The 20,024-nt window shown below is 37.5% G+C and overlaps 1 protein-coding gene across 7 annotated transcripts in view; it reads right to left on the minus strand.

Annotated features, from left to right (window-relative positions):
* Positions 1–20,024, minus strand: part of Ptbp3 (polypyrimidine tract binding protein 3) — an 82,631-nt gene that overhangs the window by 7,586 nt on the left and 55,021 nt on the right. For all 7 annotated transcript variants that reach the window (XM_028779878.1, XM_028779879.1, XM_028779876.1 and 4 more), the window contains 7 exons: positions 13,695–13,805; positions 12,274–12,448; positions 7,085–7,162; positions 4,509–4,648; positions 4,242–4,275; positions 1,881–1,973; positions 691–907 (listed from right to left, as the gene is read on the minus strand). In XM_028779878.1, coding sequence (XP_028635711.1) covers positions 691–907; positions 1,881–1,973; positions 4,242–4,275; positions 4,509–4,648; positions 7,085–7,162; positions 12,274–12,448; positions 13,695–13,805 — 848 coding nt within the window. The remainder of the gene's footprint in view (positions 1–690; positions 908–1,880; positions 1,974–4,241; positions 4,276–4,508; positions 4,649–7,084; positions 7,163–12,273; positions 12,449–13,694; positions 13,806–20,024) is intronic.

Raw genomic sequence — 20,024 nt, forward strand, 5'->3', positions numbered from 1 at the left:
TTTTTGGTTTTTCGAGACAGGGTTTCTCTGTGTAGCCCTGGCTGGCCTGGAACTCACTCTGTAGACCAGGCTGGCCTCGAACTCAGAAATCCACCTGCCTCTGCCTCCCAAGTGCTGGGATTAAAGGCGTACGCCACCACTGCCCGGCAAATTGCTGTTTTTTTAATATTAAGGAATTACAATAAACATTTTCTTTGAAGGGTCAGGGACTAAATATCTCATGCCATGTGGACTACACAATCTCTGCTGTAAGCACTCAGTTTTCTATGTAGTTCCAAAGCAGCAAAGGTACTGTGTGAATTTACACCACATTTACACCTTATGTTATATTCTCATATCACAGAATTCTTCTGTCAAATGTCTAGACAAATTGATGTTGCTGTATTACTTGAGAGCTGTACTTCTTCTACCAAGCAGCAAACAAATGTCTACCAAAGTAATACCTGCATATTCTTATTTTTATGCCCTCTTTAAACACAGAAGCAACTAATTAAACTACTTATTTGAAAATCTTCAAATGCTGATAATTTCACTTTTAAAGGTATGATTAGGAAGACAGGATCCTTGCAACATGACGGTACATAAAAGAAGGTATCAATCATGATAAGTATTAAGAAAAGTTTACAGCTTTTACTTCTCCTAAATCACATATCGTAGATTCATCACCTAAATAACTTATTAGATACATACGGAATGTTGGAAAGATGCAGTGTGGCTGATGGAGGGAAGATATTTTGGAAATTCTTTGAGCCAGGCTTTTTAAAGCGATGCAGGGGACTATTGCTGAAGTCCTTGGTCAGACCTTGGTCTTCCTGTCCCTCTCTAGGGAGCTGGACGGCTTGATGTTTGGACAGTGTAGCCCGAAGTACTTTTCCATAGAGCCTCTGACCACTTAAGTGGTTCATTGCTGTTGGATAGGAAGAAAATAAGAAAACTCTGAGTATTAAGATTAACATTCTCAAAAAATTATGTGACCATTTTAAAATTTTTTAGTCATTTAAAATTGTAATCAGTTTGAAGGTTTAAAATTCAAGAGCTCAGGGGCTGGAGAGATGGCTCGTGGATTAAGAGCACGTGCTGCTTTCCCCAGAAAATTCATGTTCAATGCTCAGCACATACATGCCAATTTCTAATTGTCTTTAATTCCAGTTCAAGGGATACAATTCCTTCTCTGGCTTCCATGAGCACCAGGCACACATATGGTACACAGACAAATATGCAGATAAAATGCTCATACACATAAAACTTTGTAAATCAAAAGCATTTCAAGAGCTGACAGGAAAATGTATTAAATAACTTCATCTTATAATAAAAGCAATTAAAAATTAATCTAAACGTTAAACAAAGTAGCTTCTGAGCCGAGTGCCAGGAAGCTACAGGCACAGAACATAAACCCTCAACGAATGGTTATATGACTATAGAGTTTGTCTTAAGCAAAGCATTTTTTTAAGACATCTGAGTAGCTATACTTTAATATCTGGGAAGAATACATTCTTGAACCATTATTAGGAAATTTGCCAAAACTTTTAAATTACTCAACAGTTTTAGAAAAATCTAACTTAGAAGAAAAATACTCATTTCTTTTCATACACAATTTTTCAGATTTTAAAAGAAAAATGAAGACCCAAACAAACAAGTGAAAAAAACTCATGTTATAAGTTTAAAGTAAATGGGAGAAAGTCCTAGAGTCCAATCTGTCAGCACTAACAATGTGCTATGTGTTTTACATAATGAACTTCAGAGCCTCAAATAAAGCAGGTGCAAATGATAATGAAAACACTACCACCATAAGGAAGTGCTGCTGCAAAATTACATCCGTACCAGTTCTACAATGCTCATTCGGGAGGAATATGCAAAATGGGCATCACCACTGTCAGTACCTAGCTGGGCTTGACTTGCATCCGCCATCTGCACCAAGGCGTTTTCTTTCTTGTTAAACATAATCTTCACTCGATGTACATCACCATACACTCCTAATAGCAAAACACAAAGCACTGAATTTAAGTGCCTGGCTGTAGAGTAATTTTATCCCTGTACCCACAGGTTTCTTTTTCTTGCTACATACCATCCTTTGGCAATTTTATATATAGTCTTAATAAGTTTCACAGCTATTATCTCTCAATCTGTTCCAGATGTCTCATAAACACATCTAATTCAGTATACTCCCCAATGGATTCAATCCCTGTTACATCTTTCTATTTTTAGTGTAAATGCACACTATGCACCCAATCGCTCCTGTCAGACATCAACTTTCCACATCTTTCTTAAGCTCTCTCAGCCACTCCCCAGCACCTTTGGAATGCATGGCCTCTGCGGCTCTCACAACCCCACTTATGTACTCAGACCTGTCTATCCCTATGGACTCAAGATCTACCCTACCTCCTTTTAGCTCATCTCACCACACCAATTATTTATTTATGTTTGTTTGTATTATTAGTGGTTCCCACAGTCAGTCATCTATCACAAAGGGGAAAATAATTAATTTCAGTGTGGAAAGAAAATAAAGACCAACATGAAAAATTACATTTTATGAACGTTTACTCCATAAAAATTAAAGACAGGAGGGCCTACCATTTAAGAAAGCCCTCTTTCGTCACCCCCGCCCCATGTACTATCAGAGTCTGCAGTTTCTACAGTAGAGATTATCACTGGTGTCGCAAAAGCAGAGAGGCATTATTATCACTACACTTGTTAACTCAGTAAGAGATTGGTTACAAATACCTTCAAGATACACACAGGAAAGGTTAGTTTATTAGCATCTAAAGACAACATTTAACCTACACAGATCAATTTTAAAATTTAAAACAAAAAAAAATATCAAGCATTCTGAATCATTGCCCTTCTAAGGAAATGACAAAAAGCTGAAGTAGATATTTTTTAAAAAACTAAATAGAGCTAGGTATGGTGGCTCACACCTTTAACGCTAGTATTCAGGAAGCAGAGGCAGGCAGATTTCTCAGTTTGAAGCCAGACTGGTCTACAGCGTGAATTCCACAACAGCCAAGGCCACACAGAAACCCTGTCTCAAAAAACCAAAACGGGTGGAAGGAAAGAACTGACTCTAGTGCTGTTTTTTAACATTCATATGTATATGTATATGTATGCAGTGGCACATGTGTACTCATACATGCATCACATATACACAAAATAATAAAAATTTTAATTAGTATCTGAATTCAATAGGCAAATAGGTATAATACCCACTCTTAACCATTGCATCATATCTTCTCATGCAGCAAAGTAGAGTGTGGCACGCCATAACCCTAGCTACTTTGCAGGCCAAGGTAGAAAGATATTCTGGGCTAAACAAAGAGACTCCATTTCCATGGTAGATGCCTTGCCTAACAAGCAAAAGGTCCCTAGGTTCAATCTCCAGGTCTGAAAAAACAACCAACTATTACCACTTAAAGAATTTGGAGCTGGGCGGTGGTGGCGCACGCCATTAATCCCAGCACTTGGGAGGCAGAGGCAGGCGGATTTCTGAGTTCGAGGCCAGCCTGGTCTACAGAGTGAGTTCCAGGACAGCCAGGGCTACACAGAGAAACCCTGTCTCGAAAAAAAACAAAACAAAACAAAACAAAACAAAAGAGAATTTGGAAATAAGTCCCTGCCCTATGTTAAACATTCAAATACAACAGTTTTCAAAATCTGCTAACAGGACAACACAGAAGTTTTCTAGGTAAAGCATATCAAAAAGGACTGGATTCAACTGAAAGTATTGGTGCAATAATTAATGAAGTACAGCAAAAATGAAACATTTCCATTTGAACTTTCTATTTCTAATGGAGAGGATTTGTATTACATTCTTTAAATTCAAGTACTGCTCATCTTAAGAGATAGATGTATGAAGCTGGGATACATGCCTAGTTATTATGCTTTTAACTGAGAAGGGAAGACTGTTACAAAGTTTCCAAACTTTTCTTTCTCTCTGTTTTTAAGGATAGGTTCTCCCTAGCCTGAGAAAAACTGAGGGTGAAATTTGGTAGCATGGTCCTGGGTTTGATTCCCAGCACTCTATTTCCCTGGTTATAATCTTTGTTCTAGCTCCAGTGTCAAACATATTACAAAGCATATAAAAGTAATGAACAAGTATTTTTTTCTTATTAATTGGTTACTTTATTTATTTACATTTCAAATGTCCTCTTTCCCAGTCTCTACTCTGCAAACAAGTATTCCTAAATGAATAAAATATGCTCATTTCACAACCACAGATAATATTAAAAACAATTTTAAAAACTTACCAAATAGGATAAAAAGCCCATGTGGTGTGATAAACTGAAAAGGATAACACAAAATATAACTAAATATAGCACAATTTAAAAACAACTATTTATAATGTAATAAAAACAGTTTATTCTGTTACAGTACAATTTATGCTTCTATATATCCTGTTGATAATTTTTATTTAAACTCCTTAAAACAAACTTAAGCATTATAACACAAAGCTAGACTATATGTAAGAACCCACCATCCCCCTTCCTGAAAGCTTAGACCATTTTCCCACTCACGTCAGGATTGAGGTTGGTGACCAGAAGAACAGAATTCCCTGGTATACCACTTGCCCCAGGAATGGCCATCCTTCCACTGACAGCAGAGGAGGTGAGTGTGAGAGGACCAAGGGCTCCAGGAACAGCTGGGACAGACAGACCTTTTGAAAACACCAACAGTATTTCTTATATTCTAATCATCTGAAGAATACCATTTGACAGGATAGAACTTAAGCCAAGGAAGTAAACATAAAGTGTCCAGATTATCATACAGGTTATCCAAAGCCACTCTCCCACAGTCTACTGGAAGATGAGTGCTTTCTTTGTTGACATTATCCATTATTAATGCCATTCATACTGTGTTCTGTAGAGTAACTGGACTCATTGGTCTTAACAACCAGTTAGAAGCTGGGCAGTGGTGGATCTCTGTGAGTTCTAGGCCAGCTGGTCTACACAGTGAGAAGCAGGACAGCCAAGGCTACACAGTGAAACCTTGTCTCAACCTTCCACCCTTCACTGCATCCACAAAACCCCAAGCTTCTCAGAGGACCTATTACCTAAACCACTTTTCTATCCAGCACCTTTATGTCAAGCGAATGTAATTTTCATATTCAAAAACATCAAGGTGGTATACACATGCATAGCCCTTCAACAGAAGCATCAAAGATGTATGCTGGGAAGCACTATATAACAGCCTATGTGAAAAAAATATGTTTAACCTTGTAAAGTAATAAATTTACTGTATTTTGTAACAGAATTTGACTTTTAATGCCCTAGGTATTCTTGAACTACTGAAAAGGCTGATATAGTGACACTGTACGTAAAACAACATTGTCTCATTAATCCCACTATTGATACCTTTGCTTTAAAGGTGTTTAAGGATATAGAAACCTCTGATTCTATAAAAGGAGCCAATTCTTTCTTTATCTTACAATACTGGGAATGAAACCAGGTCCCTGAGTACTAGGCAAACACTATCACTACGCTATATCCCCAGCTTCAATTTGTTCCTTCAGGCTAGCTTTCTTTTTCATACTCTGACTACTCTATTTTACTTGAGTGTAACTAACTTGCAGTAGACTTGAAATTTATCCTGTTTTGCTTGACAATCTAAAAGGTTTAAGACTATGCAGATGACACTCTCCACTTGAATGCCTTTTGCTGGAGATACAACTTTATATCCCTAGCCTGCCTAGCACTCAAGAGATTCTGCTGTCTCAACCTCCTGAGTGTTTCAACAGAAGGCATGCATCACCACAACTAGCTTAATTCTTTTCTCCTTCATATGATCTCCTTCTCATGCCCTTCTAATTCAAACTGCCAATTTTACTAATGCCTGTAGTGGGTTGTGCATCAGCTAAAAGTAGAGCTACAGCGTGTGCTCACTTAGCCTTACAAGTCTTATCAAATTAAACATTCATTGATTTTTCTCATCCCCCTTAATGTCTATTGTGTTTTAAGCTACAGTGTGTCTAAACAAAATATCTGAAACAAAGGAAAACAAATCTTTCACTTCCATATGTACAGAAGTTAAACTCTAAGAGATTCAGAAAGCAAACTCCATGGGGTTTTTATGTTTTGTTTTTTTAAATAACTAGAATGGTCACATAAAGATGTGTTACAATGTATTAAACTACCAAACAACTAGGACTTAAACTTTATTCTCAAAATTAGTCTTCTTTTCAGTTAATTCTATTTTGCCCAATAGAGAGACAGTAACTAAAATTTCCAGAATTAAAACATTAAAACATAAAATAATTACTAGAAAGAAGCTACTCTGAAATTTAAATTACAGCTATTATGTTTACAAATAGTTGAACATCAGAACTGTTAATATATAAGATCACATTCACAGTATACCAGTTCTTAACTACAAACCTGTTTTCTTTACAGAGATAAAACCATAAAGTATATGATATAAAAATCATAAAGCTGGGTGGTGGGGGGCACCCCAGCACTCGAGGGAGGCAGAAGTAGACAGCTGTCTGTGAGTTCATGACCAGCCAGCTCTACATAGTGATTTCCAGGAAAGCCAGGGTTAGTTCCTATTTCTTAATTATTCCAGGAATAATAATTATTATTCCATAAATATTCCCAAGGAAAAAATTGCATCCCCCTGAAATAAACGACATACATACCCTTCATTGGTACTATTAAGAACTCACAAATGGTAAAAACATTCTCCAAAGAGGTTCAATGTTTATGTTTTTACTGGCTATGTTTCTTTTAAATGTGTTGAAGACACAAAGATAAGTAAAATTACTCAGGTTTGTTCAATACATAATAAGCTTATCAACAAAGAAAGAACCAAGAAGATCATACACCTTATCTAACAACCTGACACAGGTTTAATAGTTTACTAGTTTAATGTAGTTAACCTATAGTTAATTAAGTGATTCAAAACACACAGTGGAATTACTCGAGCACACAGTGGAACATGAGAGAGTTATTTGTAAACATAAAGATGTGCATACAAGTCACTCCACGGCTGTTATACCTAATGCTTTTATTTTTTACATTGTCCAAATTTGTGAGCTCCTAGAAAACAAAGAATCTCATTTAAAGATTCATTTCAAATTCAACCTGAAAAGACTCACCTGCTCCTTGAGGAAATGCAATGGCTGGGGCAAATCCAGCAGCCCCTGCATATGGAGAGGACATTATACCCGGTGCACCTGTGAAGAAAAAGCTACAATAAATATATTGCCTGCTATGTATAAGTTATCAACACACTATGAAATGCCTGTGTGAAATATAAGTGGAACTGAAGATGGGATCATATAGTTGTTCAGTCAGTAATCCCAAAAGTACAGAAAGCTCCTGGTACCTCCAGAGGCTGAGACCTTTCAACTGGGTTCAAGGATGAAGCTTAGCTGTTAATGTCTGGACTAGGGTGATTCTGGTGTTTACCTAGAGCACTTTTTTTTTCCTAAATGAAAAGCCATCAAGTGCTTGTTAAACTGTACTGTGTTGAAGGAGTACTGGTCTGATGTAAAGAAATAATAAAGCTGGACAATGTGACACATGCTTTTAATTCCATTACTGAAACAGGAAGATCATAAATTTAAGGCCAGCCCGAGCTACACAGTGTAATTCTGTTTAAACAAACAAATGTGAGATAAAATATTTGTCACTGAGAATGAATTACAGAATTTCACATGCTGAAGGTCCTCCAGTCATATAATCCAGCAAATGGACTATGGAGAAGTCCTAGAGGCTTCACCATAGAGATTAGAGATCTCTAGAAATTAGGGGAAAGTTTGAGCCACACAGTATGTAGCTGCAAAGCACAGTGCGTGCTCTGTGTATTCTAGACAAGCAATGCCAGCATTTCCTCTAAGATGCCTTGTGACAGTGTCAATAAAAAAGGAGACAGTTCCAATGGAGGAATCAGGTGCAAGGTAAGATACACAACTGGAAACAACAAGGCAAACTTAGAATTATTATAAGCAACATACAGACTTAGTAATTATGCTGAATTAGCCACTGAATGAAAACTGTAGTAAAAGGGCACAAAACAGTAAGATGATCAGTGTTAAAGGGAAAGGGAGAAAAAATATCCTATTAGGGGAAAAGAAAGCCAAAGACTTAGATATAGAAAAAAGTAATCTCTGGGATCCTGTGGAATACTTCCAAATTAAGTGGAGACCTTTCAACAGGAATTACACAAGAAACAAAGAGAAAAGCATACTTTCCAGGGAATAGTAAAAAAATCCAACAAGCAAAGGTTGAGCTTTATCCATCTGTTTCTCCAGGTAGAGTATTCTGTTGAAAGCAGCCTACATATTTTCATCTTATTAAGAGATTACACACGGGGGCTGGAGAGATGGCTCAGTGGCTGTTCTTCCAGAGGTCCTGAGTTCAATTCCCAGCAACCACATGGTGGTTCACAACCATCTGTAATGGGATCTGATGTCTTCTTCTGGTGTGTCTTTAGACAGCTACAGTGTACTCATATATACAAAATAAATAATTAGTTTAAAAAAATGTTAACTTTTTAAAGTGGCAATAATGGTAGGTAGAAGAGCAACACTTGAGCCCCAGAACTCACATTAAGCTAGGCCTGACAGTGCATGCTTAGAAACTCAACACTCCACAGTCAGTCAGCCTAGCCTAAGTGACAAGCTCCACACCAATGAGAGATTGTCTTGAAGAGAGGTAGATAGAGTCTACGGAAGGATGCTTAACTTTTTCTATAGCCTCCACAGGCAAGTAAATATATATATTTGTGCATGCATATGATCATACAGAAAGACAGACACAGATACAGGCACACACACAAAAACACAAACATACTAAGTGCCACTGAAAGTTTTTATTGTTGAGTTAGAGATGGCTCAGTGGATAAGCCTGATAATTTTCAAGTTTTTAGAAAAAATAGCTATATATTATTTTTGTAACTGGCAAAAATTCAAAATTTCTATGGGTTAGATGCTGTGGTATAGGTATTAATTTTCTAATTTTAAAAACTGAATTTCATTTAAGAATACTGATTGCTAAGCCCATTGACTCAAACCTAGCTTAGGCAGGCTCAAGGCCACCCTGGACTACCCTATCTGAAAAACACAAAACACACACACAAAGAACATCTTTGTTTTTAGTAAATATTAATTGAGCATTTAGGGGTAAAGTCTAACACATTTGCAACTTACTCTGCAATGGTTTCAAGAGGGAGATAAAACTATAAATATATACAAACACAACTGGAAACAATAAAAGCAAGCACAGCATGACACAAATGAGAAATCTGAACGGAGTTATCTATGCTATTCGTACAGCTTACATTACTTTAAAACAAAGCCACTTAAAATACTATGAACTGTAGAATGTAAGTAATGCTCTTTTGTTTTTTAAAAAAAATTGTTTTTTTTTTTGAGATAGGGTCTCTTTATATACCTAAGGTTACCCTTGAACTCACAATTCTTGTCTCAGCCTCCTGAGTAATGGGTACATCCACTACTGTATCCATTATAAGTATCCGTATCCATTTTAAGTATTTATATAACTTTAAGACTCCTCACACACAACAATAATTACTACATATAAAGGAAATAACAAATCTGACTATCAATAAGCCCAAATTGGGAGAAACTATTTATAATAGAAACAGCCAAAAAGGACTAACATATGGAATACACAAGAAAAGTCATACCAATAGAAAGAAAATGGCTAAGCAGTAGTAGTACACACCTTTAATCATAGTACTTAGGAGGCAGAGGCAGGCAGATTTCTACAAGTTCAAGGCCAGCCTCAAGATCTATGGAGCTAGTTCCAGGACAGTTAAGGCCTCACGAAGAAACAGTATTTCAAAACACACACACACACACACACACACACACACACACACACGAGAAAAGGAAATGGTAAATGAAGATATGCTCAACATTAATAATCATGATTAAAAACTACTATGTTAAGGTATCATTGTGTCATTATAGGAGCTGTTTCAAGAGTTTGCATGGCTGTGAACAGACACCATGACCAAGGCAACTCTTATAAGGACATTTAGTTGGGGCTGGCTTACAGGTTAAGAGGTTCAGTCCATTATCATCAAGGTGGAAACATGGCATCGCCCAGGCAGGCATGGTGCTGGAGAAGCTAAGAGTTCTAGATCTTTATCCAAAGGAAGCCAGGAGCAGCTGACTGGGCACCCTTAGGTAGCTAGGAGGGTCTCCAAGTCTACCTCCAGTGACACACTTCCTCCAACAAGGCCATACCTCCTAATAGTGTCAAGCATATTCAAACCACTACAGGGGCTAAGGAAATTGTTCAGTCCACAAAGTACTTACTATGCAAACATGAAGGCCTGAGTAGGGGAGAGAGATAGAGACAAGAGAATCCCGAGTTTTCTAGCCAGCCAGTGTAGCAACTAAGTGAGGTCCAGGTTCAGTGGGAAACCATGCCTCAGAAAACAAAGTGGAGAATGACAGAGGATGACAAGTGTGTGCACATATAATGTTTAACGTGATATAAGAAGGAAAGCACGTTCCAAAACCAAGACAAGTACAGAGGGAATCTGTCGAATATATGAAACAGACTTTCATAAGACATAAAACAACTTTCTCTGATAAACTACATCCAGAATGTAGACATTATTTCGTGTTAATAGCATGTTTACAACAACCTTCCCCACACACCCCCACACACATACAATTAAGGGCATGTACCACCACACCCAGACTAAAAAACAATTCATAACTGTATTTTTCAAAGACACTCCTCCTTTTCTAACAGAGCATAATAGTTACATTAGTATATATTCAATTAGTGCAATAAAAGTTGTTCTGCATTTGATAGGTGAGTTCTGGCAAGCTTGAATTTGCCTTGATTGCTGTAATTCATTATTGATATGGTAATGACAAAGACAAAAACTTTTACTTTAAAATAGAATTACAAACTCTTTTCTACTTTGTAAAACAGAATTACAAACTAAACCAATTAGTTGTCTTAATGCCTTCATTTTCTCACTTAGAAATTGGAGCCAGGTATGATAGCACACTCCTTTAATCCCAGCACTCTGGAGACAGGCAGGTGGGTCTCTGAGTGAGTTCCAAGATAGACAGGGCTACATAGAGAGACCCTGTTTCAAAAAACAAACAAAAGATGGATGGATACTACCACAGGCACCAACAATATTCTAAGGTGTTACTTAGCAGAGGAAAATAAATCATAAAGCTATTAAAATTTAACTTTCCTGAATAATAAACCTTACTTTTTAGAGGTATAAGACTAATAAATAGCACACATTAATCTAATGACACATGCAAAGTAGCCAATCTTTTTTTTTGGCCTTTACATAAAGATTTGTTTATATACATACATACATACATACACACACACATACACACACACACACACACACACACACACACACACACACACACACATATAACTTTGTTGTTGTTTGAGACACAGAATCTAATATAGCCCTGGATATCTTAGAACTCACTATGTAGACCAGGCTGGCCTCCAACTCAGACATCTTAAAGGTTTACTTTATTTTAAATAAAAGAGGCAAGCTCTTCAAACCTAGTTTTGCAGAGATAACTTGAAAGGCAAATATTTTGAAGGGGTTTATTTAATGCAAAACATTAATATTCATACAGCCTAAGACAAAGATGAAAGCTCTATTGCTGAAGTGTAGTAAAACAGAATAAAATCAGTTTTCTTTGACTAGAGAAAGACACTGCTAATTTAGGACATTGTTATCATTATTTTATTTTGTTTTTTTGTTTTTTTTTGGTTTTTCAAGTTATCATTATTTTAAAAGAAAAAATAATTTTTCAAGAGCACTTCATGTCAGCTGGGCAGTGGTGGTGCACGCCTTCAATCCCAGCACTTGGGAGGCAGAGGCAGGTGGATTTCTGAGTTTGAGGCCAGCCTGGTCTACAGAATGAGTTCCAGGACAGTCAGGGCTATGCAGAGAAACCTTGTCTCGAAAAACCTAAAAAGAGCACTTAATGTCAAAACTCTGTTTAGAAATCTGCACATTTAAAATTTTTAAATGGCAATTTAAAAATTACCATGAAAATAATTATTTTAAAGTAAATAGGTAGCTTTTTGGTAATATCAATGTGTTAATGTTAGAAAAATATGTTGGAACATAATTTCAGGCTTCTATGTGTTTTGTGAACTAACAGAACTATCTTATATTAAGGCTTAATTTATGGGCATATTTGTTCCACGATTTCCTTTAGAAATCCAGAGCGAACCTAAGAAGGCTAATACAAATAAGTGAAACTTGTACCTTCAGGGGTTGCTTTGTGACTTAAGAAGAACTACTCACCAAAAGCAGCAGCCATAGGAGGTTCAAGAGATGGCTGCCCATCACCAGTAGGAAGGTCTAAGCGAGTGAAGTCTCTGCTTTTGTCATTATTGTATTTCACATTAAGGCTGGTGAGCTTGGAGAAGTCAATACGGAGAGTGCAGCACGCATTATAGATATTCTGGCCATCCAGAGCCTAAAGCAGATGAGAAAGAAACTGGTGTTTTGTCAAGACCACACTGAAAAACTGAAGAGCCTCTTAGTTGAGACAGTGGCAATTTAGCATTATGCAGAGTGCAAAAGCTAAGAGCCCAAAGAACTAGGTTTATTTTTATTGTCTGAAGTGGTCAGATCAAATGAAGAAAAATACGCAAAGGTTTGGAAAACGATTGTAGAACAGCATAAAAACACTATTATTATTTTGCCCACAGTATATGTTTAAAGATATTAATTTCATACTTTGATTTTATTTTAGTATAATTTATGTTGGTGAATATAATATATTGATAAAATATCACTGTAAATAGTATGGTACGTTAGTCATAATACATAAAATATTAACTGTCATATTTTATTTCTTTTGTACTTGCTTTTATGAATAAGGAACAAAGGAAGTCACTTGTAACCAAAGATTAGCAATCCTTCCCTTCCTAAGAATAAAATGTACAGGTGGGCTACCACCTAGCTACTACCTACTTTCACAGATAATCAAATGTATAAGAAAAGACACAGAAATAAAAGAATATGACAACTATATGATACATAAACATAATATTAAAAAAAAAAAACCCATGAAGCTAGAGGGACAGGAAATGCAAGGCTGTATTCCTCAAACCGTATGAAAAACAACAGTATGTTCAACTTTAGTCTCTATCTCTAAACCAATATGAAGCATAATTAGCGTTGATGACAGTTTTCTTGGAGAACTCATGCATCTAATGCGACCAAATGTGTCACTTTGTCTCATTAAAACAAAATCAAAGATTCATGTACTTAAAAAAACATAAGTTGACAGCAGCATATTTCTTAAGGTTTTCTATCTTTATCAACTCAGAGCTAAGTATCAATGAAAGCTGAATGTGGTTACAAAAGTAGTGAAATCAATGCCTGGCTGATTAAAAACAAGTAAATGAAACCACAAAGTCAGACATCTACATCAGTTGACTGCACCAGGAACACTGTATGTGAGCACAGATTAAAGCACAACAGACAGATAGCCATTTGTTTCAGTGATCTGAGAACTGGCAGACTGCAGATGCTTCCGATGGAAAAGCAGTAAGCTTCAGTTTAGAAGAAAGAATGCATGAAATGACCGTTTTCTTTCAACAGTCAAAGATCACACTTAATTAGGCACAAGATAAACTGGGCAAGTGAGATGGGATGGCTCCTTCAGACGTCTCCAAAGAGAGTGACTAAGAATGAAAGATGCAAAGCATAATCACCATTTTGGCATACTGCGCAATCACTGGGTCGGCATACTGAAGCAAGGCTTGAAACTGATTATTCTTTGTAAAGGTGATAATCTTCAACACCGTGCCAAATTTAGAAAATATCTGTAAAGAAAGAGTTCATATTTAATCTAAGGGAAAATGTTAAACTAATGTATCTGTATAAATACAGCTTGATTTATAAATTCTATTTTGTTTTTCTGGGTTTTCGTTTTGATTTTTTTGCTGAAGGGTCCCATGTAAGCTAGGCTGATTCCTGCCTCTACCTTTCTAGTGCTGGATTACAGGCATCTATTACATTACATGTTGACTTTTAATTTGACTTTTAAGGTTTTTTGTTTGTTGCTCATTAATGTAAAAAATGTAAACAATTTTCTCTATTAAGATTTCTGGTACAAAATGTCTTACTTAAACCAAGCCTAAAATGTTATTTCAATACCTATACATGTTACTGGCACATCACAGGTACTCAAACATTTAACCAATTTTATAGTATACAAAAATGGTACAATTCTAAAACAGAGGGTAACAGTAATTAACTAATAGTTTGATATAATGATGTTCACAATGTATGAATTGAAACAAGAAGTCAAATGAGTCAATGATTTATTTCATCCTTCTAAGTCATCAGCTACTTCTGAAGGCTTCTATGAGCAGATACAAGATGTTCAAACAAAGGCTTGTTCAACTAATTCAATAATTACAAGACACTTTTCTAAGTACTGGCGAAAAATGGCAATAAAATTTTCTGCTTTATTAGGACAATAAACAGGCAAAGGACACCATAATTTTTATTTATTAATTAAGATATATTTATTATTATTTATTTATTAAGACAATAAATATGCAAAAGATACCATAACAAAAATATTATAGAAAAATAGGAGAGAGAGCTGAGGTTAAATGGAGTTCTAGTGAGAGAGTAGGAAGGTGGCTAAGGTGAGTCTTGCTGAAATGTCCTCTGTTAAGAGAAATAAAAAAGTTAGGCCTGTGGTACATGCCTTTAATCCCAGCTCTTGAAAGCCAGAGAAAGGTAGATCTCTATGAGTTCAAGATTGAGGTCAGTCTCAAAAAATAAATAAACAAAATAAAAAGGAGGAATAAACAAGATTTCCCTATGGAAATATTCCTAAGAAATCTGTAGTTACCAACGCTCATTTACTTTTGTTTATTTTTTTTCTAGGGTGAGGGTCAAACTCATTCCAGAGATTCAGCTGCCTCTGTCACCCAAGAGCTAGGAATTAATGTTTTGCTTGATGCTATATACCACTGTGCACCTGGTTTCCACAGAGACCAGAAGACCATGTGAGATCTCCCAGAACTGGAGTAACACAGTTGGTTGCTTGCTCACACTTGTGAATGCTGGGAATCAAATCTAGGCTCTATGGAAGTACTCATGATAGCCAAGCCATTTCTCCAGGCCCTCTAGGTGTTTTTGGAGGATGTTTCAGGCTGAGGAGGAAATAAGACTCACCCCAAATGTGGGCAGCACTATCTCCTCTTGGACTGAATAAAAAGAAACAGAGGACCCAGCTTAACATCTAGTTTATTCCCTGCCTCCTGACTGAGGACACAATATGACCCGTTGAGTCGGTCTCTGCAGTCACTTTAATCATTCTGACTGCCTTGCCTTCTCTGTCTTGATGCCCTTGAACCCTCAAACTATGAGTCAAAATAAACCCTTCCTTCCTTAAACTGCTTTTGTATTCTGTCACAGAAATGAGAAAAGTAATTAACACACCAAGATTATAAAACAGCATTAGAGCAAGATTCAAACCAGCTCCAGATCCTCTAACTTTAACCACACTATCTCTTGGATGGTGTGGTAGTTTAAATCAGAATGGCTGCAATAAACTCATACTATTTTAAACGTGTGACCTTGTTGGAAAAAGTGTCACTGGGGTGGGTTTAGAGGTTTCAAAAGGCCATGCCACGCCCAGAGTTTCTTTGCCTAAAGTTCAGGATGTAGCTTTCAGCTACTGCTTCAACATCTACCTGCTTGCATGTCACCATCCCCTGCCCCCAATGCCATGATAATACTGGTGTCTCTTCACACCAACATAACAATGACTAAGACAGAGGGGTGAATGAGGTACAGTGTTGAGGGAGAGGACTTAAAAGTGAAAGGGACATCAGCCTGACTTTGTAGTTTAAGGAATATCCCAAACCCAAGAAACAAAAAAGGGAAGTAAAGACAGGGCTAACCTGGAGGCCAGAGAACAGAGAACAGAGAGATAGACAGGGCACCAGAAAGGACAAAGTGTTACAGGGAAGAATGCTCGGTACTAAGGATGGGGAATGGGGGAAACATTTGTCAGTGGGGCCTAAGGGGTAAGGATTTTTCTTTTGTCAGATGCACTGGGAAGAACTAAACAATGACTTCTGTAACTAAAGACTAGGAGTATCAATCCAACTGAGAATTGAAAATAGTCCTGCTCACCCAGGTCTCTAGGAACTTCTATATGAGAAAGAATGTCTGTTAGTTTCTGGGAAAAGATAACTAGACTGACCTCATGACTAACACGAACCTGCTGGATGGTGGCAGTGTTGAGTCACAGGTTTAAAAATATCTTTTATAAGAATATAAATTACCACAGAATTACAGAAGCAAATGTAAACACTCCACTGATGGGTCACATAAGTTATTATCTTTGTGAAATAAACAAAATAAAAACCAGTTACAATTCAAGCCTCCAGTGCTAAATGCTACTTTGTGCAATAAACAGAAAACAAATTTAACAGAACAATGCAACCAATCATTGAACCACTTTTAGGGAAGGACAGGGGTGTCTACGAACACCGCTGTTAAAGCATCTAAGAAATGCTTTACAGGTGTATTTATTTTGAAACTGGTACTCAGATAATTATTGAATGGAATAAAGTAGTCCTACCAACTAGTATATTTAGAATTTATAAGCATAGCAAAGAACATTGGAAGTAAGTCTAAGTCCCATCATAACTGATATGATGAGTGGCAAGTAAAGGATGTCTAAGAGCTCTAGATTATTTATACTTTTTGAGCTCAGATACATCTCTTTTGTATACACACACACACACAAACACACACACACACACACACACACACCCTACAACTCTTCATTTAGTCATACAGATCCAAAGGCATGTGTAGCGCTTTGAATGAGCATGCCCTCAATAGGCTCAAATGTTTGAATACTTGGGCACGAGAAATTAGTATCAGAGAGCAGAGTATTGCAGTGACAGACCTGACCATGCTGGCTTTTTTTGAGAAACATGGAAGACTTTGGAATTTTGAAGTGATTGAACACTGCAGGCAAGAGCTTAACAGGCCATCCCGGTAGAAGCCCGAAAGCCAATAGTGCTGAAAGCTGAGGACTGTGGAGGACTGGCTTAAGATGTTTCTGAGGGTGAATAATATTAGCAGCTGGGCTAGAGACCATTTTTTGTGATTTTTTTTGCCAAAGGCTGTAGCTTTCTGCTCCTGTCCTAAGAATTTGCCTGCAACTTAATTTAAAAGTAACAGACTAATTTTGTTAGTGGAGTAAATTTCAAGACAGTCTAGAATTGACTCTGCCATGTGGTTATTAGTAATCACATGCATTCATCTACAATGAATAAGAGTAAGTAAGAGAAAAAAAAGTACAAAATGCACAGTTTAAAGAGAAGATGGCTGGGCAGTGGTGGCACACGCCTTTAATCCTAGCACTTGGGAGGCAGAGGCAGGCGGATTTCTGAGTTCGAGAGTTCAAGGCTAGCCTGGTCTACAGAGTGAGCTCCAGGACAGCCAGGGCTACACAGAGAAACCCTGTCTCGAAAAACCAAAAAAAAAAAAAAAGATGATGACAAGAAAAGCCCCAGGTAAGGAGCCAAGGCTTGTGCTGAAAGAGGTAAGATTAAGAAGAGGCCAGCCCTGAAATGGACTAGAGAGAGCAAAGCTTCCACATGCCAGGCTACCAACTTATATAAAGAAAAGGCATTAGGAATGTTCTGCTTTGGGAGAAAACAACAAAGAAAAGCTGTTTCAAATGAGGTTCCAGGAGACTGGGATCTATCCTAAAGCAAGCAGCCAAACATGGTGGTGTCATCCATGTGGTTCTGACTTTAGAGTCATGAAGGACACAACAGTAAAGAGGTTGTGAAATCTTCTTCCAGAGTATGCCACTTATGCCAGGCATGTCCTTACACAAAGGCCCTGAGAGGACAAACAGCTTGGACTGCATTGGAGATGCCAAGATATTAAACACGCCAGAGCTATGAGGTATCTACCAAGGAAAACTGCAAACTGCAAGGGGAATGAAAGCAACCAAAGGAAAAGATCTTGCAGATAGCAAAGTTGGAGGAATGGAGTCACCTAAGCCCCTTTGACACTGGACGGAATGAGGTATCTACCAAGGAAAACTGCCAAGGGGAATGAAAGCAACCAAAGGAAGAGATGTATCTTGCAGACAGCAAAGTTGGAGGGATGGAGTTACCTAAGCCCTTTTGATACCGGACTTGGAGCTACAGGGTTTAGAATTTGCCCTGCTGAGTTTCAGTTTTACTTTGGTCCAGTATTTCCTTACTATGCCTCCATTCCTTCCTTTTCAAATGGTAATGTATATTCTGTGCCACTATATAATTAGCTATTTGATTTTACAGGGGATTACAATTAGAGATGTCCTTGAGTTTTAAAAGGGACTTTGAACTTTGGACTTTTACACATTGTGGTTCAAAAGCAGCAAGGACCTACCCAAAGCAGGCAGCTACCACACAATGCCTAGCCCCAGTGGTTCTTCTTAACTGTAGAAGATTTCACAACTCCTTTACTCATGTGTCCTTCATGATGCTAAAGCCAGGACCATATAGATGACAGTGCCATGGTTAGTTGATTGCTTGGGATAAGGCCTAGCCCCCTTAAAGCATATGAGACTGAAAGGCTATCGAGACTTTTCAAAGTGGATGACTTTACATTCTGGTACAGCCACAAATCTACAGTGGCCATGGAGATGCCATGGAGGGTTGAATGAGAATGGCTCCCAAAGGCTCATGTTTGAATACTTGATCCTAAGTTGGTGGAACTCTTTGAGAAGGACTAGGAAATACGGCCTTACCGGAGGAAGTGTGTCCAGTTTTACCCACTAGAAAATTATGTAATTAGGTGGCCTTCCAATTTGTACATTTTAAATAAAACTAGCCCTGATTCAGTGGACTATCTTTGATAAGACAGTTTAGATGCACTAATCAATGATCTACAAAGAGTATACTGGATTACAAGTGATTATCTAGCACAATACATATCATATATGCATGTATATACTTGAAGGTTACTATATAGCTTCCCTTCAGAATTAAAAAAAATGTATTTATGAATATGTGTGCTTGTGCATGCACACACACATTCATGTCAGATCTCTTCTTCTGCCATATGGGTCCCAGGGACTGAACTCATGTCATTGGGCTAGGAGGCAAGTGCTTTTACCTCAAAATTTTAAACTGAAAATATTTGACTATAAGAACGGACAATAAACTACTTCTATTCTGTGGTGACATAATTTTTGAAGAAACTACAACTATCTAGATTTTATCAACGATATACTTCCTTCATTTTTTCATGCTTAAAAAAAAATTTAAAAAATTAAGCCTGTAATCCTAACACTCAGGAGATGGCCCTCATAGGCTCATATATTTAAATGTTTAGTCACCAGGGAATGTAATTTCTTTCATGGGATTAGAAGGATTATGAGGTGTGGCCTTGTTGGAAAGAGTGTGTTCATCACTGGAGGCAGGTTCCAGGGTTCCAAAAGCCCATGCTATTCCCAATCTCTCTTTGCTTGTGGCAGGATACAGCTCCCAGCTCTTTCTGCAGCACCACTCCTGCCCGCTGCCACGTTCCCTGCCATGATAATGAGTAAGTCTCTAAAACTGTAAGCAACCCCAAATTAAATGCTTTCTTTTGTACAAGTTGCTTTGGGTAGTGTCTTTTCATAGTACTAAAGCAAAGACAAAGATATGCTTGACATGGGGTTTTGCTATGAGCTAGACTTGATTTTGTAGAAATCCTGTTTCAGCCTCTCAAGTGCTAGGATTATAAGTGTGTTACTAAAGCTGGCTAAAATTAGATTTTCTTACCCACCATTTTCCCTCCAATGTTTGGTATTATGATAATTACTGACATTAGGGATTGAACATAAGAACTCATGCATCAAAGTTCTTCACACCACATGCTCTTCCACCAATCAACTGCCTTCAAATTAGGCCAAGTATAGTGACATGCACTTTTAATAAAGCACTTGGGAGACAGAGGCAGGCAGATCTCTGTGGAGCTCAAGACCAGTCTGGTGTACATAGCGAGTTCTACTAAGACAA

This window comes from Grammomys surdaster, unplaced genomic scaffold, assembly GCF_004785775.1.
Source record: "Grammomys surdaster isolate TR1022 unplaced genomic scaffold, NIH_TR_1.0 363, whole genome shotgun sequence".
In the NCBI taxonomy this organism is placed as follows: domain Eukaryota; kingdom Metazoa; phylum Chordata; class Mammalia; order Rodentia; family Muridae; genus Grammomys; species Grammomys surdaster.